This window comes from Zeus faber (genome assembly GCF_960531495.2).
Source record: "Zeus faber genome assembly, chromosome: 14".
In the NCBI taxonomy this organism is placed as follows: domain Eukaryota; kingdom Metazoa; phylum Chordata; class Actinopteri; order Zeiformes; family Zeidae; genus Zeus; species Zeus faber.
In genome coordinates, this window is record NC_137200.1 from 14,136,760 (window position 1) to 14,160,611 (window position 23,852).

The 23,852-nt window shown below is 47.0% G+C and overlaps 1 protein-coding gene across 1 annotated transcript; it reads right to left on the minus strand.

Moving 5' to 3' along the window:
* Nucleotides 1-5,176: 5,176 nt before the first annotated feature.
* On the minus strand, nucleotides 5,177-23,839 carry mark4a (MAP/microtubule affinity-regulating kinase 4a; the record flags this gene model as incomplete). Its single annotated transcript, XM_080014139.1, has 18 exons — nucleotides 5,177-5,241; nucleotides 5,484-5,528; nucleotides 6,048-6,130; nucleotides 6,575-6,856; nucleotides 7,581-7,684; nucleotides 8,698-8,909; nucleotides 9,070-9,241; nucleotides 9,330-9,439; nucleotides 9,525-9,624; nucleotides 9,824-9,943; nucleotides 10,609-10,845; nucleotides 12,197-12,253; nucleotides 12,356-12,426; nucleotides 13,328-13,393; nucleotides 13,820-13,868; nucleotides 19,504-19,557; nucleotides 20,094-20,291; nucleotides 23,789-23,839. 18 exons carry the CDS (start codon nucleotides 23,837-23,839, stop codon nucleotides 5,177-5,179), a joined length of 2,076 nt encoding a protein of 691 aa, XP_079870265.1.
* Between the last annotated feature and the right edge of the window lie 13 nt (nucleotides 23,840-23,852).

A 23,852-nucleotide genomic window follows, 5' to 3' on the forward strand; every position in this document is an offset into this window, starting at 1 on the left:
GCTCTGAACCTTTTCATGACAAATCATTGGGTTTGCCTTCACCTTCAGACAATAGTAGTGATCATGACAATATTAACCTCAAAACCGTACAGGCCAAGCCAAGGCAAATGTATTTCTTATACGCCAATTCATTTCTTACATGAAGTAGCCATGAAAACCTATAATTGAACACATAATACAAAAAGAAAAAAGAAACATCCGGGGGGGGGGGAGGGGGAAATGCCAACATTTGTGAATTTTTATTAATCGTCAGCTCCATGTTCTCCTTTTTATACCACAACCAATGAATCTCATTTTACACTTTGTTTCTGAGGGGATGGAGTCAAAAAGCAGAGGGGAGCAGAATCATTATGTACGTCAAACTGTGCAAGTTCTTCAGTTTCATTAGTCCCCACCTGTATATCACAACTGGTTTACAAAATCCAGATCTAGGATGACAGTGCACTTCAAAATACTAAACTTCCTCCCAGGAACATAACACTGTAACAATCAGCCATTTTGACAACACCGATGACAAACTGTCTGAGAAGGTACCTCTCCCTCAAAAATACATTTCATTCGTTTTTTTATTTATTTTTTTAAACAGTGTATTCCGCCATCGGACAACGTCCATCCATCAATCCTGTTCTCCCCATTCCCCTCAGTAATCTCCACGCCAGCGTTCAGCAACCAACCAGAGGTTTCTCTGTGATCGGAAGTTCTTAAAATCATCGTTTCTATGGCTTGAATGCAACGCAAGGCTTTCAGCAGTTCAGGGACTTCTCACAATGGCTGTTAATCCCCCCTCCCCCCCCCCCCCACACACAGAGTGGAATCATTGCAGAAGAATTTACAGATTTGTAATGTTTCTTTATCTTTTCACGTTTTTCTTCCAATTATTTGGAGGATGCCAAATGCTTATTCTGAATCTTTCTCGTCTTGGTAATAATTCAACCTTTATTGTGGGCCTCACGGTGGTACACTTGAACCAATTCATTATGGTCTTTTTTTTTTTGATGGAGGGCTCAAATCACTGGGCTTCACCGACGCCTTTCCTTATGTGACCAGGGGAAGAACTGGTACTACAATCAGTACCATTTCTTTGTATTATTATTATTATTGTTATTATTATTATTATTTTAATTAGGTATAAAAATTGGATTTGTGTGGCACCAGGCTTCCGATGTGTGCATCATTTTTTTTTCTCCTTTAAAACCAAACTCTGAAGTCATGCAGGATTGCAGGTTTGTGTTGTTCCCCCATTGTCATCGACAGAAACTATTTTAAACTAGAATTACTTCCCTTGCTCTAGCTATAAATAAACCTTGAGCTCTAAGATATATACTATATTCTTATATTTTTATATACAGCCATTAACTGGCTGATATAAATCCTTTTTTTTTCATGATATTATTCTAAAAAATAAATAAAGTACCTGTGCAAATATCCACAAATTTAAGTGTTTCACATTTAAGACATTATCGCCCTCCAGTGGCTAGTTCCGGATATTATCACCCGTACAGGCACACTGGAAGGAGCTGATTCAAGTCAAAAGCAAAGTGCATTGAGGTCTATATTACCTAACGCTAATATACACCACAATGAGAACGTCCAGCGAGATTGACGAGAGCAGAGACTCCTGGCATCCGTTACTTGCGTCCGCCTTCGCGCCCTGAGGAGGAGGACGCGCCGAGCGGGCCCCCTCGATTTTGGGCTCTCGTGTGTTTGTGACTCATGAAACAGCAGGGACGAACCAGGACTGAGGGTAAACCTCGGGGGATATACACGGGGTTCTACGACGTTACCGAGAGTGGATGACGGGGGGGGGGGGGGGGGGGCGTTTTCCCCTGCGGAAACACAGGGGAAAAAAAGGAAAGAAGAAAACAAGGGTCCGAAAAAACAAATGCCCGAGGCCGAGAAAATGCCTTCGTCGTGTCGAGATCGACGATGTCCGTTCCAAAAGCCGGGGCGTCTGGCGTCACGTACGTGTCCACGGAGGCGGACGGCTAAGGTCTGTGACGTGCCCCTGTTAAATGTACGGGGGAGTCGATGAAGAAGGTTTAAATGAAAGAGGGGGGAGGAAGGGGAATCCACATGAAGCGAAGCCACAACTGAGATCGTATTAACAGGAACCAAGAGCCTGAACAACATATCTGTAGCCTACAATAAATATTAAAGTACATTTGTTTTACGCTAAAAACCGGGAGGGAAGATAGAAACCCTTCTAGATTTTTTTTTTTTTTTTTTTTTTTTAAATCACCTTTACATTAAATGTGTACTGTGCGGCCGCATTGGGGGAGGGTTTCCACTTTAAGGGCGACTTGACTGGACGGTCCCGACCGCCTCCGTCGTGTTCTCCCGCAACCTTTTCCCTTTCCATCCCCACGGGGCCACAGGGGGCCGGTCCTTGTGAGTCACCGGTCTTAAATGGGAGGTCAGGGATGGGGAGCAAATCTTTTGAACAATGGAGAGGTTAGAGAGGGGGAGGGAGAGAGATACAGAGAGAGAGAGGGAGAGACAGAGAGAGATAGAGAGAGAGAGGGAGGGGTGGGGTGTGGCGAGAAGAGAAAGAGGGAGAAAATAAGACATCAGAAAGAAAGCGAGACAAATAGCAAGAGAGACTTATATGAGATAGAGAGAGAGAGAGAGAGAGAGAGAGAGACAGAGTGAGGGAGAGAGAGTGAGAGAGAGAGCGAGGGAGAGAGAGATGGGGTGAGAGAGAGCAAGGGCGAGGGAGAGATGGGGTGAGAGAGAGAGAGACAGGGAGAGAGCGAGGGGGAGAGAGAGGGACAGAGTGAGAGGGAGCTAGAGAGCGAGGGAGATAGAGAGAGAGGGCGAGGGAGAGATAGAGACAGAGAGCAAGGGAGAGAGAGACAGCGAGGGAGAGAGTGAGGGAGAGAGCAAGGGAGAGAGGTGGGGTGAGAGAGAGAGCTAGAGAGAGAGGGAGAGAGAGCGAGGGAGAGAGATGGGGTGAGAGAGAGAGCTAGAGAGAGGGGGAGAGAGAGCGAGAGAGAGAGAGAGAGGGACAGGGTGAGAGAGAGAGAGAGAGAGAGAGACGGGGTGTGAGAGAGTTGAGACAGAGGTGGGACAAGATGGCACAGAATCGAACCAACGGATTTGAAAAAGGCGAGTCCCATTTTGGTTGACCATTGTGCTTTGCCAAACAGGGGGACGTTTCAGAACACAGTCCCCGACTGACCCTATTGTGGCTCTTTTCTTTCTCACGCGGGTATTGTGAATACGCAACCGTCACCGCAAACAAATGACTGCTCGTCGGCCAAATTCACCGCTTTGAAAGCGAAGAAAAATTAAAATTAAAAAAAAAAAAAAGCAGAAAGGAAGTGAAACACGTCGGGGAAATGGGTACACAGGAGCTCCGAAAGATTTCACATATGACTGATACATTTTATTGACGACGGCCAGCGTTCGCGGACGTTGAAGCCAGCCAACCAGAGAGCGATCAGAGTTCATTCTAAAAGGATATCATCCCGTATGTGCCTTGAAGCTGGCATCAACATAAGTGAAAACAAATAAAAATAAATGTTGTGAGAGGATAGGTATGGACAGTTGCTTGTTCACCCTTTCACTGAACTCAGCAGATTCCGTTTCCAATTTCCAGCCTCCTCATATCGGCGCGTGGCGCTTGGGTCTAAAACGGACGAAGACATTACTGTATCAACGTGTATTTCCTTCGGCTGTGCGCGCGGGGGGGGGAAGAAAAACAGCCTAAAGCGGCGCACGTTCAAAGCTACGTCTTTAAACGTCTTGTTTGTCCAGCCTGCGCATTGGCCAGCGGCGCCGGGCTTATTGGATGGGAAGGGGTGGGGGGGGGGGGGGGGGGGGGGAAGGAAAACAAGCCCCGGACCGGCTTATACGGCGGGGTGATGTCACCGCGGGTGATGTCACCGCGCGTCTCGGCCAGGCGGGAGCGGAAAACTCTGATTGGCTGTTTCAAAGCCACGCCAACCACCCCTCCTCCCCCGACAACCCTGACTGATGGTAATCCGTCGCAGCTTACACTATGTACACGAAGTGAAAACATAAACACCTTCTGGGGGGGGGGGGGCGCTCGGCGGGGGGGCCCACGGAGGCGGACCCCCACGGAGGCGGACCCCCTCTCCGCAGCCGTGCATACTGTCCCCAGGTGACGAAAGAAGGTCGGTGGATAACCACCCCACTGGCGTCAACATCAGGGGGGAGAATGCTCCGTCGTATGCCGAGCCACGCGTGGAAAAAAACGGTTGGTGTTTCCGGCGGTGGAGGAGGTGACGGGTGGTATGAACAGAGATGAGAGCAATAAATAACAAAATAAATAGTCATTATGGCTAGATCAGCTCAGCACTACAAAATATCACGCCGGATCTCCTCCGTCGATCCAGGTCCAGTGGGTTTAGTTGCTCAGTAGTAGAAGAAGTTGGGTGAGTTTGGAGGGTTTTTTCGTGACCGAGGCGGTGGTGGTGGTGGTGGTGGTGGTGGGGGGGGGGGTGGGGGTGCCTCAGTCTTGGTGACGTCAGGGGCGAAATGTGTGTGTGTGTGTGTGTGTGTGTGTGTGTGTGTGTGTGTGCGTTTGTGTGTGTGTCTGTTCAGGGGGTGTTCAGCGGTCACGTCACCGACCGAGACGTCTGAGAAGTCTGATTTCTCGGGTCCAGCCCCTCGCCGCTTCTCGTCTTTATCTTTTTTTTCTCTAATATTTTTCACCCTCCTTTCTTTGCACGTACACACACACAGGCGCGCGCGCGCACACACACACACGCGCGCGCACACACACACACACACACACACACACACACACACACACACACACACACACACACACACACACACACACACACGCACACACACACACCCACACACAACCACACACCCACACACACACACCCACACACACACACACACACACACACAATTATAACACACCATTGTTTTCAAAGTTCAAGGTCCTTGGAGATTTGGGTGGCAATGTCCCGAAACGCTAGCGGTGCCCCCCAGAGTCGCGTGTAACGCACCCCGTTGGAAGTCTCGGAGGCGCCCGTCGAGAGGTGGCACACCTCGGCCTCGAAAGCCACGCGCCCCCCGGCAACGCCGTGGGTGCAGGAAAGCAGGAAGGGGCCAGCGTGGTGGACCTGGCAGCCACACCCTCGCGCCGCCTCCCGCAGAGCCAGTACCACCTCTGCAGGGTCCCGCCGCCCGCCGTCCCTCAGATCCCAGCCACGTCCGACGGCCCGGGACTCGGGCGCTTTTTGATGCCCAGGTAGATGGCGACTGGGGCGGGAGGGAGGGAGCGAGGGATGAGAGAGACGGGGAAGAGAGACTGTGAGAGGCGCGGCAACGGAAGGAGAGATATTCAGGCCCTGGAAGAACATCTAGGACAGTCGAGTTTTAGTTCAGAGAATTGCTTTATTTTGCTGATAGATAGATAGACAGACAGACAGACAGAATGACAGATAGATAGAGCAGCTTATATCAAAATAATAGGCAATAATACCGAAACCAGAGCACAATACCTTGTGAGCGCAAATCTGCTGATTCCCTCAGGTTCATTTGTGACCCTGTGGGAGAGACGGGCAGAGTGAGGACTGAAACAAAGACGGGAATTCTTTGTAATTCACCTGACGTCGATGTCCGGTGAATGACAAAGAACTGAATTGGTGGGTGGGCCCTGTTACGGGCCACTCACTCCGAAATCTTAAGGCATGCAGATTTCAATGCATTCCACCTTCCGTACACCTCGGCCCTAGAAAAAAGGCATCATTTATTCACACTTACAAAATAAAACAGAGGGCATTTGTTAAGGATTATGCAAAGGGTTATGAGGGGGATAAAAAGAGTCTCCACAAAGCCTCATGAGTAAAAAAAAAAAAAAGAAGAATCCCTCACAACCATGCATCACATCACAACGGACAAGGGATGCCACAAGAGAACGATCGGCAACCACATAGAAGTGATTAAAAAGTCATGCACGGCTTTGCAAGCCAAAAAAAAGTGTTGAATTGAGTTGGGGAAGGCAGGCGGATGGCGAACGGCGGCGGCGGCGGCGGCCAGGAAAAGCGAGAGGCTCGGGGACTTACTAACGGTTTTGGATCCTTGTGGAAGAGTACAACCCGAGACTGATTTGTTTGAGCCCTGGCGCTTAGAGGGGTCAAGGTTGACCCTGGTGGCACGAGAGGAGAGCCAGACAGAGCCAGAAAAAATTAAAGTAAAGAGAAGAGAAGAGGGAGGGGAAGGGGGGTGGGTAAGAGAATATAATTGAATCACAATGAGAGTGAGGGGTGGAAAAGAGCACGGCAGGAGCTGAGTGGAAAGGCTAAAGCCCGGCCTTGATAAGATTAGACATATGTGATTATGATGGCTGCGAGGGGGAAGGAAGGGAGGCGAAGGAGTAAATCCACGGATGAGAACGGGGCCCTGGCTCAAGGCCTGGGATGCGCGGTGAGACCGAACACTCCGAAATGAGCGCTCAAGAAAAAGTTGTTCATTAATCAATCAGTCCATGAAATTTTTTTTTTTTTGTAAAAATAACAGAAATCAGGCGGGCGATGGTCTGTCATAAAGGTGTGGAATGTGAGGTTCCGAGCGGCGCGTGTCATCGGTTTACCTGCGTGTGAGTTTGGAGGTCAGTTTGGTGAACAGGTTGGACGTGGCCCGGCTGCGGGCGTGGGGCAGCGGGCTGGCTTCGTGGTGGGACAGGGTGGGTGAGGTGGGCGGGGCCGAGTAGACGGGCGGCCCGCGGTCCCTCAGCTGGCCGCCGTGGAAGGTGCTGCGGATGGTGGAGCCCCGGGTCAGGCGGCAGCGGTCCCCGGAGGACGAGGACGAGGCCCCCGCCCCGGAGATGCTGAGGGTGGACGGAGACGCCGGCGGCATGCGGTGACTCAGGGAGCTGGGATGGAGAGAGCGGGGGAGGTGAAGAGGAGGGATGATACGCTCACTTTGGGGTCCTGATCTTGGGGTTTCTTTTGTGATAATGACCCTCTGGCTGCGCATTATCCTGCTTATCAGACGGCTGCTTAATAAATGAGAGAATATCTTGATTTAAATATTGATCTGAAACAAGTACGCCTAGCATGGTGGCACGCTCAGCGACTGAAAAGCTTCCACTTCTTGGCTTCCGCTAAGGAAAATAGTCGTAGCTAACTAGTCGCCCTACAAAAAAAAGAGTTGCCATACAAATGACAAACCTATTTACTGTTGCTTACGCACAATTTAGGCACAGATCTGTGCGGCGCACTCATTGTGAATGATGGCCATTGTGAATTTGGTGCGTTTCCATCAGGGTCGAGGCAAAATAACAAACTACATAGATACATTTTTGTCAATAAATGGTTCTTCTTCATAAGTTTGATCAAACTATTGAACATGTAAAGTATGATAGTGGCATTAGAAAAAAAAAAAAGACAACTCAGTTGTTAAATGCAATTATTTGTCTGACAATGAATCGTCATGATCATGACGGCCCTCGTGTCAGTAGTTCATCAGTTATAGTCATGATCTGGAAATTCAACATTTTGAAACTTTATGGGGTTTTTTATTCGATTATTTAAGCCGTCAAGTTATGAAAACAAAATCATTCCGACTCTCAGGACCGAGGCTACTGGTTTGCGTACCTGTTTTCTTTGCCGTTCTGAAGCAGGGAGTGCCTGTCGGCGCCTGAGCGGTCTGTGCACACATACGTGTTCCTGCGAGTCATGGCGCTTCCCGGGATGTTATTCTGTGGAGTGGAGAACGAGGACAGAGGTCAACATAAGGAAGAAGGAAAGATGTTGCCGTGACATATCAGACATCACGGAAGGCGGAGCGGAAACCCGGATGCACACTCTCATTTTCAGGGCTGGCTGAGGTAAGTGCTTAAGGTTCATGCTTACCCGAACCTGAGAAATGTGCGCTCAAAAATGATGAAGCATCACTTCCATCATTTTCCACAATATTCTGCAATCATTAAAATAATTAATGTTAAAGACGGTCTAAGTTGCCTGGAAAAAATAGTCTCCAGATACAAATGAAGGAGCATTTAGTCATACGAATGCTCTGTATGGGCAAACCAAAGTGCTGCACTTTTTATGCTTTACTAATTATTACATAACTTAATAATTATGATTATTATTATTATTATTATTATTATTATAACATTACTACGGGAATCATTTGGTTACAAAGCTACAGAAAGTATGGCCTACTAATCATGTTTCTGTGTGATTTCACAATTCTGTGACGCCTCAAATTGTCCGATTGTAACAGAATGAAATATTTGATATTTTCACACTATTTACACTTGCAAAGGAGTGTAGTATCTTTTTGTGGCGTGGGGGTAGTGTGATTTAAGCAGCCACACCTGTCTTGGGTCTAGTAAATTGGGCCTGGGATCTGCGTGGCCGCACGCCTGTTGCTCATCAGAGCAATCGACGAGCACAGGTTAAATTATCCGTCCCCCCACACACAGGGAAGGAGCCCTTGTCATGAAAAGTTTCCATCTGATCCGGGCTTGTTCCATCTTGCCCACTCTCTTCAATAAACGGGTACGTTTTAACACCATCACCTGTATCTCTGTGTCAGAGGGCCCTGAAAAAGCAGCTTGGGTGGCGTGTGGCAGGCGGAACTGCCACACATTCCAAACCACAACTTCTATTGGGGCTTCTAAAGCCGCTTCATTCATCATCACATCATCATCCATCCTCCAAACGATGGACAGCTTAATGGCGGATAATTGAAACTTCAGACTCTCACCGTGGTGGCAGTCATCTCCTTGCGGCGGTCGGGGATCTCTGATTTGTTGGGGTTGTTGGCACTGCTGACCATTGGGCTGGACGGCGGGAGGCTGTGGCTGCCCATCACGCTGCAACTGGCTTTGCGAGAAGGCATGCGGCCCTCTCTCAGCTCCCGGTCGCCCGTACTGGTGGGGCTCCTCTTGGGGTGCATGACCGGCATGGAAGGCCCGCCTTGGCATTGGAGGACAAAGGGACGCAGAGAAACAGGTAAGGAACATCCTGTACAACCACAATGGAGTTTGACTCAAGAGTAAAAGTTGCCCTATAAGAATATTAGGCATATGCCGGCGACGGGGAATCCGAAGCAAACTACGTCACAAAAGAGACTCACAGAAGTCACTGTGTCTTCTTTGCCTGTGGTAGGTGGAGGCACTGCGCTGGCTCTTGCTATGCGAGGAGGAGGAAGAGGAGGAGGAGGAGCCAGTGACTGAAGAGTGTTTGTTGGTCCCGTTGGTGATAGGGCTGGGTCGTACCCGGGCCAGCGAACGGGTCTCAGCTCCATCCTGCAACCACGGTGACAACTGTGAGTGACTCAATGTATAGAAGCCGTAGATGTAGTCTATTTTTTTTTGCCAAAGTGAGGCCACTAACCTCCGTTTTGAGGCCCAACAGTAGGTAGGTGGCGGTGACCTCATTGTATTTCTGATTGAGCAGAGAGTCCTTGATCTCCTCAGATGTAAAGCCCATCCCGACCATTACCTCTGAGGGAAGAAAATTTGAAGGGAAATCAGAGACAATGAAACGGTCAACCATGGAAGGGCAATGAATTGGACCTGGCTTGCTTACCTATGCGACTGGCATCGCTGTAGTCCTCAACAGGCTCTATATGGGGCTTCAGCTCTTCACCCTCGTACCCCGCATTTATCCACTTGTCCTTCATGACTTGCTGAAGAAACAAAGACACAGAGCAATGTTTTGCAAACGGAGATTCCAAGTGTGCGATGCTATTGCATCACTTAAGAGCCAGAGGAGGGACTTCCAAGGACTTCCAGGTGCAACTAGTGAGTGAGGTCAGCTGGAGCAGTCCACAGGTGGGCAAGAACTAAACTAAACTATTAAAGAGCGACGTGCTCTGGGCACCTTACCTCCAGCGTGCAGCGTTTGGAGGGGTTGAGGACCAGGAAGCGGCGCAGGATTCCCTCGCAGTCTGTGGACATGTAGAAGGGGACACGGTACTTTCCCCTCAGCACGCGCTCTCTCAGCTCCTGTAGACCAAATCAGTCACACCACGTTGGACCAGGAGTTAGTACCCGGAACCATGTCTAGAACCATGGTGATCTACAATTCCTAAATCATGTGGTTGTGGAACCTGTATTTCTTTCTTTCTGTGGCTATCAGTCCAACAGGAAAGTTCTATTCTCATTTATTCATTATTCATTTATTTATTTTGCTTTGTTGATCCTGTTTGAGCAATTTATTAAATGATCTTGACAAAATGAGATCTTAATTTGTATGAACACTTGAAGGTCCAAACTTGCAATTCCTCGACCAACTCTCCACCAGTAGAATGATATTATGGCTATTTTTTGAGGGGCGAGAAAGATCACTGATCATTTAAAGGTCAACAAATAAAAACGTTGCTTGCGTAGAAGCCAAAGGCAAAGTGGGTACAACACCAAGATCAGGATATTCTGGTCTTGGGTCTGAAATCAGTTGTAAGCTGAAAAATCCCACAAAAAACAGATGAAGGACAAACTTCCCCGAACCGGCACAGAGAGCAGGCGGCGCCGTTTGTCTGCAGAAACTCTTCCCCACGTTCACCGTGACTAACAACATTATATCAACAAGTCAAACCCGAGGAGCTTTAACGCCTTGTCGGTTCACATGGAAACTAGACGCATGACTTTGACCGGCCGCCGCTTTCACTTGCCTTAAGGTTCTGCCCGTCGAAAGGTAGCGAGCCGCTGACCAGCGTGTACAGGATGACCCCGAGGCTCCAGACGTCCACCTCGGGGCCGTCGTACTTCTTGCCCTGGAAGAGCTCTGGGGCGGCGTAAGGTGGCGAGCCGCAGAACGTGTCCAGCTTGTTGCCCAACGTGAACTCGTTGCTGAAGCCGAAGTCAGCGATCTTGATGTTGGCGTCGGCGTCCAGCAGGAGGTTCTCCGCCTGGATTTGCGATGGAGGCCATGTACAAAGAGAGAGAGAGGGGGGTTGGGGGTGTGATTGAACGGATGGATGGATGAGGGGGTGGGGTTAAAGGAAGAAAGAAAGAGGGATGGGGAGGACAAATGTGGGAGAAACGACAGTGGGAGGACAGAAGTGTTGAAGTTGTGAACAGGAATGAGAGAAGGAAAGATGCAGTGAGGGAGATCGAAGAAGACACCGGGAGAGAAAATTAAATAGTGAAAGCAAATGAGAGACAGATGGGAAAAGGGAGGGTTGCACTTGTGTGTCATCCGACAACAGAAATACTGGACATGACTCATGCCGTGTGTGTGTGTGTGTGTGCGTGTGTGCATGTGTGCGTGTGTGCGCGTCCATGCATGCATGTGTGAGTGTATAGCTGCTTATGCTCAGGGATGTGATATTCTATTATAGTAGGACAGTAGCTCGGCCTATTCCCTGTTCCTTCTTTCTCAGCTTGATAAACATCTAAGAATAGAGTTCCTCTGTTCATTAGTGCTTTGCTGTGGGATTAAGAGGCCACAGGCAGTTCGCACAGAGATGGGTTACGGTCAGTCTCAAGCTGAATCACACATGGACTATAAACCTGAGATTATCCGGACAATACCTGGATGAGCTGTATGTGTAAACGCAAATGTCCGAAGCATTTGATCCAAACATTACCCGGACTTTTCCCAGCCAGCACCCTAGTACAAAGTCTGCGTAAAGTCCGATTGAGTGGTATGTCTGAACAGAGCCAGTAATTCTCCGGATCATTCACAGCGAGGGAGTGGGCGTGTCGCGTGTTGATGACGTCTCTATCATGCGCCACTTATTTACCTTTGTGCGAGTCTTCGGCGCACGGAGTGTAGCTGCTTTGTACTCCTTTCTGCTTTCTTTATTAGTCCTTTCCACTCTTTTGATTATGTTGCGGATATGTATTAATGCAAAAAAAACAAAAAAAAAACCCAACTACTGATAAGTCTGTAGCCTTTCTCAGCCATCTTGGGTGTTCTGTAAAACTCTGCAGCGTCATTGCATCACATCCTGCCTCCTGCACGCTCTATCGGGGCTCCGCCCATCGTCTGAACCAACCAGAGTATTTCCAGGTAGTGGAAACACGTCTGAGACAGACAATCTCCGTGCAACATGTCCAATTTTGCCACATTTGTGAGAATGTAAATCTGGATAATAATCAGGACAGGACAATCTGGACATTATTCGGACATTAAGACTAGTCCTAGATTTGGTCGGTCATAATCTGTCATTGAAAGAAATTCTCTCGTCTCTAGACTGGCCTTAATCCAGCCCCCCGAACCCAGAGAAAAATGTTTTTTTCCTTGTGATTTCTCACCTTCAAATCTCTGTGGACAATGTTCTTCTGGTGGCAGTAGTGGACAGCCGAAACAATCTGAAAGACAGAGCAGAGACACGTACAGCGATGAAGCAGCCGCCGCGCTCAACGGAGATGCCGGTCGAAGTGGGTATATCGGGGACCGTGTGCGGCCACTACCTGTCGAAATTTGGCTCTGGCTTCAATCTCTTTCATCCTTCCATGAGATACGAGGTAGTCAAACACTTCACCTGAGGCAAGGTACGAGAGAAATATCAACTTGAGGCATAACACCACATTTAAAAACAATAATAGATGATCAAGATCATCAAGATGAAGTTTGTTACAATACTGGACTTCTGTCTTTAAATGATGGTGAACATAGAGAGGGTATTGCAAAAATATTGTGCTTCAATTGTATACATTAAAGATCCTCAAACGTTGCTTTGGGGACCCTTTTTTTTATATATATCACAGTGGGGAATGTGTTTGTGCTTCTTTGCCCACATAAGCAACATCTACTGTGCAGAATAATTAAATACTTCATTCCAGAGTACTGTGAGTGAATAGGGTCATCCTGCGGTCTCATTATTAGTTCATACTTCTCTTCCCTGAGCTAAACCTAGAGTTGGACCTTTCTGATGATCGCCCATAAAGGCTGATGCGCTAGAGTGGAATTTGCACAAAATAAGGAACCCGACTGCATCATTTATCATCTTACACCACAGTCTCAGGGTAAGCCTCTTATATACATATAAAAAAAAGTTTCTTCTCGTATCAGATGACATCAATGTGAAAGGAGAACATAACCTTATTACATAGTGAAGCATTAATAAGCAAGGGCACCCAGGGCATTTTATGGTGCAGAATTAATGTAAGAGCAGATTCATAATATACATAATAACAACATTTAACGATTCTTTAGGATTTTAGACACAAAATACAACACAAAGAGATATTTCCAACATGAGCTCATATTCATTTTAATCAGATCCCAACCGTCCTAATGCTTGAGCGATTTACGGCGGGACGGTTATTTTACGCGGCACGGGCCGGACTTGTGACGTCTCTATCTGCGCATGTATGATGTAAGCTATTGCATCACTTCCTGCCACAGAAATGCCCCGGACACTCCGGCTGGACGTCACCCACCTCCGCTGGCGTACTCCATGATTAGGTAAAGGGTCTTATCCGTCTCAATCACCTCAAACAGCTGCACTGTAAAGCCCAAAACACAAAACACGGTGAAGCCAAATGCACGTATAAATCCCACTCTCGTTAAAAAACGAAAACACAGCCGTCTGTCTGTCGTAATACATGTGGGCTCCGTCACTAATGCGGAGGGGTGTGTGTTTTTTTTTGTTTTTTTGGGTTTTTTTTTGATCCGTCCATGACATTTCGGCTTTAGAAAATCCTGTTCCCCCGCCCGACCCCTCCCCCCTACCCCGGTGACCTCCATATCGGGGCCCGAGGAGCTGCGAGTTGCAGCACGGTCAACTGCCTCTCTAAAGGCTTTTCAACATGCACCGGCCGAATTAAGGTCCGGGCTCACACAAATGCTTCCGTCTGGACACGCATACACACACACACACGTACACACACGCACACACTTTTAGGTTCATTGGGATGCGTCATGCCTCTTACCTATGTTTGGATGATTTAATCCTTTCATTATTCGTACCTCCCGAAAGAGCTGAGGAGGAAGACAGACAAAATTTTAATAATGTTGTTGTATTGTAACAATGTTGTAATAATACCGTAACCATTTAAGCCTATCCTGTCCGTACGCATATTATTCATCTTGTACAGGAATATCCAAACTGTATTCATATTCACAGCAAGTCATCCTCATTGTAATTAGCCTTTTACTTTATCTTCATCTGCTGCATAGAGCACATTTTGTTTATTCCGTATATATTACATATCTTGTTTATTTTCAACTGTGGAGCTTCTTCTTTTTGTGATGCTTCTTTCTTTATGTGCTTGGCCAAATAAACTGATTCTGACTCTGGTTCTGAAGTAGAGCATTATGAAGCCCGTAACAACGTTCAAGGTCTCATGGGAATCTCATTCTTCTGCGTCCACAGCAAAGGGAGGTCAGTATTTCTTATCGAATCAATCCTATCAATTACAAAAAAAAAAAAGAAATCTGAATAGACTTGGAAGATTGTGAAACGGCCTTTTTCTGAAGCCTGGTATGTTTATCCAGTTTGTTATATGCACTTTATCCAACAGTATTATGCAGTAGGAAATAGCTGATTGATAGGTGCTTTCTGTCATATGTAATCCCTTGTCCCAGTCCAATCTTATTAAGATTATGTCATTGACACGGACAGTGCAGAATCTGTGTGCTGTGTTTTGGAAGCTGAGCAACACTTCACTACTTTCACATGTTTACTAATTGCCCCATTCGTGCACATTTGGATGCCCAGGCTTTATCTTGGCATGACATTGTAGAAATTACAGCTTTGCATTTAATTTTTTGAGGGGGGTGGGGGGCTCTTCGAGCTTCAGGAAAACAGTTTGTCTATGAATACTAATAGGCAATGTTCACCTACGTACAATCCTCCCGTGCACTGTGAAATACTTGACACATCTCATCAAAAGACCACCAAATTCAAACGACCAGTCTCCACACAAATGTAAAGAGCAAATAATGAACACCATGCGCCTCTCACTATATTTGATATGTTTACTCTATGGATTTTATTCATTGTTATTATTATTACAAATTAGATTATTATTTTTAGTAGTAGTAGTAGTAGTAGTAGGAGTAGCAGTAGAAGTAGTAGTAGTAGTAGTAGTGGTAGTGGTAGTGGTAGTAGTTGTAGTGGTAGTAGTAGTATTCATGGTGGTAGTAGTAGTGGTGGTAGTAGTAGGAGTAGTAGTGGTAGTGGTTGTGGTAGTAGTAGTAGTAGCAGTAGTAGTGGTGGTAGTAGTAGAAGTAGTAGTGGTAGTAGTAGTAGTAGTAGTAGTGGTAGTAGAAGTAGTAGCAGTGGTAGTGGTAGTAGTAGTAGTAGTAGTAGTAGTAGTGGTTGTGGTAGTAGTAGTAGTAGTAGTAGTAGTAGAAGTAGTGGTAGTAGTGGTAGCAGTAGTAGCGGTAGTAGTGGTAGCAGTAGTAGTGGTAGTGGTAGTAGTAGTAGTGGTAGTAGTATTAGTAGTGGTAGTAGTAGTAGTGGAAGTAGTAGTAGCAGTAGTAGAGGTGCTAGAGGTAGTAGTAGTAGTATTTGTATTATTATTATTATTATTATTATTATTATCAGTTGTTGCTAGGCGTTTTTTATTTAGAACCTCTGCGTTTTTTGGGCTAAAAGTATCTGAAACCCGACAACCGCAGTACGCATGGACATGTTTGAGAACCGGGGCGTTTCAGACGTCCTGTCCTTCGAGTTTCATCAACATCGATCAACATTCGGAGCAGAAATTAGCAAGAAGAACTGTCGCCATTTCATTAGTTTTAGGAGCGGGCCTTTTTGTGACATCATCATCCAAAGTTATATAAGTCCAAGCTTCTTCTCTCGGAGCTTATTCCCCTCCAGCCACTTAATATAAGTACGTTTGAGGTGAAGTGCGTTGAAAGAAAACTCAGAGAACAGTAACTCATGCTGCGTTTCACAAAACATGTGCGAGGAACAGCCAATCGTAGAGCAGGAGCGCCGGTGCTTCCTCCGCTCCCTCTCCGTGCGCGGCGGGTCTTCCTCAAACACCAATTTTAACTGGAGCTCGCCATCCTCCCGACCCGAGCCTGGCCCGGCACCCATCCATCGCAAAAGCAGAGCGATTAAAGGACGGATCCCCGAATTTCAGCGACGTCTGGTCTGACGCGGTGGCATGGAGTCCCTCGGTCCGCTCCAAACGTCCCGCATATAATCAATCGCAAGAGGGCAGGTTTGGGAACATCGGTTTACGGAAACCTGTAATACGTACCTAACACGACCAAACTGGACCCCGTGTGTTGCTGCCTGCAGCTATATTTATTATTATTATTATTATTATTATTATTATTATTATATTTATTTATTTTCCTGTACAATTTCCCCAACTCCTGGGAAGATTTCCCAGGGTTCCCGTACAGCTCCTAAACAAGCGCCCGCCACCTACAGCAGCTCCTGCAGCTTCCTGCCGTGTCGTCGCCCCAAACTGGAAAAAAAAAAATAATTGCGCGCAATAAGCTTTTCTATCCTCTTTTCTCAATCCTTGCTGTCCTTCTATATTCCTCCCTCCAGTACCGCCCCCTCCCTCCCCACCCTCCTTCATTCAGTTCATTTTCCTCAGTCTTTCCTCTGGCGGCGCCTCACGTCACTGTTGCCATAGTGACCCAGGTATTAAGACCAGGCTCTTCTCAAGCTTCTCCAGCTGTGCAAGGGGGAATCTTGGGATACGGCGCGTTGAAGTGTCTCGTCTCGCGTCCCATAACTCGTGATACCGACCCCAATCTTCCGCGACCGGGCAGAGGGGTCAGATCCATCGAGATGATACTGTGCCCTTGTGTTTGACGCCGGCCATCTTAAACATCGAGCAGGTCCTCCTGCAATGCCCTTATTAAAGTCGACTTCGAGGCCCATGCTACCTTTAGGATTTCACAACCATTGGACATTTGATAATTGACTGAACGACTGGTCCGTAAACCAATGCACTGTTTCTTATCTCCGTACCCTTTCAAGCCACGACTCTTCCTCTAATCCGCAAGGTTCTCGCACGATGGAACCGTGTTCAGAACCGAGCAGCCGGGGTTCAGTGTTCTCCGAGCCTTTTCACCACCTTCTCCTCCTTTTTATCGTCGATTCTTCCATTGCTTCCTTGCCCCCTCTCTATCCCCCCTCTTTCCTTCTCCCCTTCACACATACAAAACAGGCCAGATTATGCTTATGTGGGCTCTTTCATGTCTACTGTACTCAGGATTTTCTGTAGCCCACGAGTGTGTAAAAAAGCCCGCTATAATCACCAGCCAATTGCAAATCCATTCTCTCCCAACGCCAGCCAATCCTTGCCCTCGCTCCTTCGTTCCTGTCCCGAATATTGGCCCGTTGTTGTTTCAGAGGATCCAGTCACATCGTGTCTGATATTGCATAACAGGCCAATCACTGAGCAGTAAATAGGGACGGACGCAGGTTCGGAGATAACAGCGCACGCAATACGGCCAAATCCAGTCCAATGTAAAGAAGACGCCTTTCGGTAACCATGTCATGGCCAGAAATGAGGTGAGTTCCAAAATAATCAAAGGAAAAAGGAAATATCGATAGTCTGAATTTATTGACTTAATGCTTGATAGTCGCAACGAAGGGTCATTTCTTTAAAAACAACAACACTGAGGAAAATATGATTAAGATAAATAAAATGGTGAGTCAATCAAACTGTTGAAAGGTTGATTTGGTATAATAATGGCATGTTGATTTGGTAAGTCGATATATTATATTCATATATATTTGTTTTGTGTAATTGGCAATATGTTTACTTCTCTAGCCCTACATTTCATGTTGCCATTTGGGAAAACGTACACAAATAAAATAAATGAGTTTAATATAAATAAATAAATATTAATATAATTAATTTAGTGTGTGAGTTTAAGTGTACCACACGTTCGGCACTGTTGTGTGGGGGGAGGGTTGTTGTAAGAGAGTGACTGAGAGAGCGTCCCCGTTAGGCGCGGTGCTTCTCATTGTCTCGTTTCGTTCGATAAGTCAAATAAAAGACATCTGAAATAAAAACACAATGTTTTTATTTGCTTTATTCGGAGGAAACGGGGCACGGGGACACGCAGCGGAGCCGCCTATGGGAAGCGTCGGCCCTGCACCCCCACACACGCACACAAACGGACACACACACACACACACACACACACACACACATCCCTGAAAACACACAATTCACAACGAGCGAGTGGACGTGTCGATGACGTCATCAACACGTCCACTCGCTCGCCCACTTCTCCGGTGGGATCTTCGTGCACGGAGTGTAGGTGCTACAAGTTATTTTCTCCTTGCCTGCATATATATATATATATATATATATATATTGTGTGTGTGGCTGTGTGTGTGTGTGTATGTGTGTGTGTGTGTGTGTTTGTGTGTGTGTGTGTTTATGTATCTGTGTTTGTGTGTGAGTGTGTGTGTGTGTGTGTGTATATATATATATATATATATATATCTATAAGCACTGAACACAAGTATAATATTATTATTATTATTATAATAATAATTATTATTATTTTACTGTCATTTTGGTGTTTTACAGATATCTGTCAGGACTCGGGACACACAGCTGGAAACCGGGACGTCTGGTCCCGGTAACCTCGGCATTTCCAAAGCAAACTTGGGAAGGCACTGTTGGACGGAATCAAAATGGCCGCCAAATCAAACATCAACAACAGTCGGAACGACCTCAATTTCGGCGGCAGCACGTTCTGCGGTCCGCGGACTTGCACCGCCCTCAGAGAGATAATGCAACATCTCCCCGTTATCCACCTTCATCTGTGTTTGTGGATGTCAAATTAATACTTCAAAACGTTTGGGCAACCACAAACTGAGGGGTGAGTCACTCCCCGTGGCGTCTCTATGGGCAGAGATTAGCCCATGGAGACGGGGGCCTTTCTACAGAGCAGAGGTCTCCCTTCGCTCCCATCCAGTCCATAGCACCTGCCAAACAGCATCACATCCCAAGAGCTCCCGCTCCCTCCCTCTCTCCCTCCCTCCCTCCCTCTTTCTCTCCCTCTCTCCCAGTCTCTCTCTCTCCCTGCCTCCCCCTCCCTCTCTCTCAGCCTCTCTCCCTATCTACCCCTCTCTCTCCCCTTCTCCCTCCCTCCCTCTCTCTCTCTCCCTTTCTCCCTCCCTCTCGCTCTCTACCTCCCTCCCTCTCTCTCCCTATCTACCCCTCTCCCTCCCTCCCTCCCTCTCTACCCCTCTCTCCCTCCTTCCTTATCTACCCCTCTCTCTCTCTCTCCCTTTTTCCCTCCCTCCTCTCTCTCCCTCCTTCCTTATCTACCCCTCTCTCTCTCTCTCCCTTCCTCCCTCCCTCTCTCGTCCGCTCTCTCACGCTCGCTCCGACGGAGGAGTGAGGAAGAGCAGAGCAGCTCCAGACAGACCTCTCCAAAAAGGCCTCTTCCGCCCGCTCGCGCGTCACGTACATTTTGAACGCACGAAAAGAGTTCCGTTGCGTTGCCGCTGGTGATCCCTGGTACAGCCGGTTTAAAAAAAAAAAAAAAAAAAAAAGCAGCGGTAGACCGCCGGGCATACGTGTTAATAATATTCACACTTCATTGTTCCGCCGAACAGTGAAGTTCACATTACATTACATTACATCATAACCGATCAGAGACGGCCGAGGCTTACCTTTTGTAGGCTGGTTGGATTCAACTGAGTTTTGTCAATGATTTTTATTGCAACCTGCAAGAGAAACCACGGAGACACGGCATTAAATGTCAAACAAATAAACCCATCATGGAGTCGACATGAACATGTTGAACTGGGAACATATTCCCATGTTAACATTATAAAGCACCGTATGTTAATAAGTTGTCAATTTATGAAGTCGCGTTTCAAAGCCCGTTTAAAGAGGAAGTGAAAATTGAAATGTACTCGAAACGAGTTCAACCATCTCTCCCGGGCTGTTACTTTGAGAAATGAGTACAAACCCCCCCCCCCCCCCCCGTTCAACGTTTGCTGTTTGGGACGGGTGCCATTCCAAGGTACGACATTGCATTTGTTTGGAAACGCTTTGACGTTGGCAGCTTGACAGGAAAAGGGAAGCTACTACTACTACTTCCGACCGATTTAGAACGAGGACCGAGTATCAGAACGCTCGGGCTGCCGTCGCAACGGGGCGCTTGTTCGATTTGTGCGGACCACAACTCCTGAGCGGTGCACGGGATTCCGTCCAACTTCGAACTGGTACAAAACAGCTCCAGTGAACTCGATCTCACCTCCTTCCCAGTCAGGATGTGACGGGCCAGCTTGACCTTGGCGAAGTTTCCCTTGCCGATGGTTTTGAGCAGACGATAGTTGCCGATGTGCGGCTGCTCGTCGGAGCAGGACGCGATGGAGTTCCTGCAGCGGGCGCCGAGCGAGCGGCTGGACAGGCTGGTGCCCTTGTCCGAACGGCTGGCCGCCAGGGACACATGCTGCGGGGAGGGGAGGGGGGTTAAAGAGATGAAACAAGGGCCCGGAGCCACGGGGGGGGAGGGCGGCTACCAGCCCCCCAAAAAACAGCAGCAGCAGCAACACCGGGCCGTAGGTTGGGAGCTGGTTCGACGTGGAAGAATCGGAAGAAATCAAAGGGGATTCGACCCCAGTGTCTGTCTCGTACACGTTTCAAATCCCACGTCAAGGAGTCGAGTCGAGGTTCATTTTAATCGAACTGCGTGTCCGCGATATCAGACTAAAAACTGATGACGAAACACCCTCGAACATTTCACTGACCGCATCAAATTTTGGGGTCATTTAGGTGTCCCAACCTTGCCGGTACTGTTTGTGACGGTTGCCCCCCAGAGCACCATCTTCTCTGGGAGCAGAACAACTTTAAGCTGGCTGTTAAAGGCAGCGTGATCAGGGGCAACGTGGGTCTGTGGTCCTGGGTTCTTTGCCCTTTGATGACTCCTGTATCATTTGCGACAGACGTACAGCCAATATAACGGAAAGAATATATTTCAAATTTATTTAATTGAAAAAATATATATATAAGAGAAATATCCAATGGGAGGTTTTCAAAGCTCATGTCCACTGGTTTGGTTGGGCAGGTTTCCCTGATGGTTAACTGGGTGCAAGGGTGGTAGGAGTTACTGTGTGTTTTTTTGTGGGATATTTTTGTCCCGGGCCCAATGATTCCCGGGGTAATTACACCCAAGTCGCTTTAGCGAAGTCAGTTCACAGAGACGCCATTTTCTGAAAGCCAAGCGAGCAGCAAGGCCGGCGATTAGCAGGACATAAATATAACTTGTACCTCTTCATATGGGGAGTCATCTATGTGCAATCGTCATTTACATTTCAAATTTAGCCCCCCCCGCAAATTGTATACAACAAATTGAAAATTTATTGCGAAGCACACATTATCACGAAGAAACTTTCTTTCCACTTTGCAATGCGTGTACACTGCACCACTGCGGTAACTGTAACAATGCAATATTCAAGACAAGCATGAATCGGAGAGCATGATTGTGGCTTCTCTTCAGGAGATGAACACCACATGTATGATGATTGGCCAACATTGTGTCCGCATTGTTGTCGTGACGCTATGAGGCCATTAGTCTGCAATCTTTCGTATCACGGCCTCTCCCATGCTAAACTGACAGACTGCCTTGTTTCCTCGATAATGTCTCCGATCATAACATAGATGGGTGCGTCATCAAAGACCGGAACTCTAATCTAATGAACGTAAAAGCTACTCATGAAGACTGTTATGTATCAACTTTTAATCATTAGTGGTGTTGGAATTACCCAAGAACCATCAACATGAGATGGTCTTTGGATTTGCTCATTATGTGTTTGTGTACTGGATAGTACTTTGTCTGTTAACATTTCTGCCACACAGGAAATGATGCAGATCACATAGTGCAAATATTAGAGTTGCTATGGTAGCAGATGAAAGTTCTCCTACTATAGCTACCATGTTTTATTATCATATAAAAACTATTAAAAAAATGATTTGAAAACCTAGAGACCCTACACACAGTCCCATGGACGTGGCATTACTGTTACATGTCTGTAGGTACTTGATCCTAGACCCACTCCAGATATACTGTGTGTTCCACTGCGTTTGGATCATATCAGTCGAACGCCTTAGTCACAGATAACTCTCCTGGGGGGAAAAAAGGGAGAATAGGAAAAAGAAAATGGGGGTCTGAGAAAGAAAAGCAGAGTCAGAGAGAAGCAGGGAGAGATGGTCACCGTGAAGCCAGAGGAGAGGGGGCGGGGGGAGCAGATGCCGGCACAGTGGTCCCTGGCCAGTCCCAGGGCCTGAGGCATCACACTTCCAAACCCCCCCTCCGCATGGCATCTTGCTCTCAGTTTAACACACACACACACACACACACACACACACACACACACACACACACACACATACATACACAGGCCCCACCTTCTCAAAATCTCTACTTCCCATGGCTCTATTACTGTTTACATGCCACATCCAGAGCCAATTTAGAACCACTCACAGTCTTGATACCCATCAGCTGAACCTGGAGTATACTGTACAAGAGAGTACCGAGCTATAATGTGGTAAATTAACGCACTACACCTGGATCGCACAGGTCGGACCATATGTGCTATAATTTCAGATTCGACTTTATTTGCAAGGGCAATTTGTTTCTCTGATTGATTAATTACATGCAATGCCATCATTTTAGCACCTTTTCAAAAGCAAAGTCAGGGATAAGACATGAAAATGAATGAATCATTGCACCTCCCAAAGTCCCACACTTTGAAACATGCACAGCACACAAACACAAAGTGTGTGAGGTGCATTTAATAGGGAAATCAACTGCCTCTGCCATCTCACCTAATCTAAGTCCATGAAAGGTTATCTCACCAACAGCGCATTTTGGAGGTGGTCTCTCTCAACACATATCAAGGCAATAAAGGCTGAGCTGATACATCAAGTTACTCATATAGATGCATTATATATATATGGGTTAATGTTTATATATAAAAATCGTAACACAGGTTAAAAATGATAAATCGATAGATAGATAGATAGATAGATAGATAGATAGATAGATGGATAGATCCGTGGAAATAATTATTTTTTTGTCTCTGGTACATTACCACACATCAAGGCAATGCAGGCACAGATGAAGCATTAAGTCACTCATATATGAAGAGAGTGCGTTCTCTATCGTTTTATACTGTGATACACTGAATATCTCATACAGTTCATTTTATCTCTATATATAGACCTATAGGCCATCCTTTTTTCTTTCTTTAGGCCTACACTGTTTTCGGTATAGCCTGTGTCGACTGTCTGACACCCACCAGCTCCGGGTGTATACGCAGCACCGAACTGCAGATTATTGCACGCAGTGAATCCCTCTTCCTTTAATAGAAGGAACAGTCTGAAAGCCTAGTATTTTTATAAATGCATTTGTATTTTTTTGTTGTTGTTTTTTTCCCCCCTTCTCTTTGCACCCGTCCCACCCATCCATCCATCTATCCATCCATGATCCATACGGTTCCACTCAAGGGGAACGCACTAGCAGCAGGCTGCGTGACGTCACCGCCTCCCCAGCCTTATAATAAAGAGCTGACGGCTGCTATGGAGCCTCCACCACGCACACCATCCACTCAGTGCTGTTCTATGCGGATGGACTGATCGGCTTCTCATAGCGGCCCATTTGACTGGAATATTATGCCCAGATCCCACTGTATCCTAAATCACGCATACGGTGCGAGGCCGTCCCCGGTGTAAATAAACACAGTGAAATAACTGTGTGTGTGCGTGCGTGCATGCGTGTGTGTGTGTTTGTGCCAGAGAGGCCCTGGAAGCGTATTTTCTGCAAATACTTCAGATGTGAGGCCATCCCCGAGTGTAGATAAACACAGCACAATCACCGAGGCCCCTGGAAATAAGCGTGTTTTGTTTCTAGCATTGCACAGAAATAAAACGACCGTAACTGGCACTTACATGGTCAGCGCTCCTGTCGTTTCCCGACGGCAGCGTAGAACGAGAAGACATTTTCCCTGAGTAA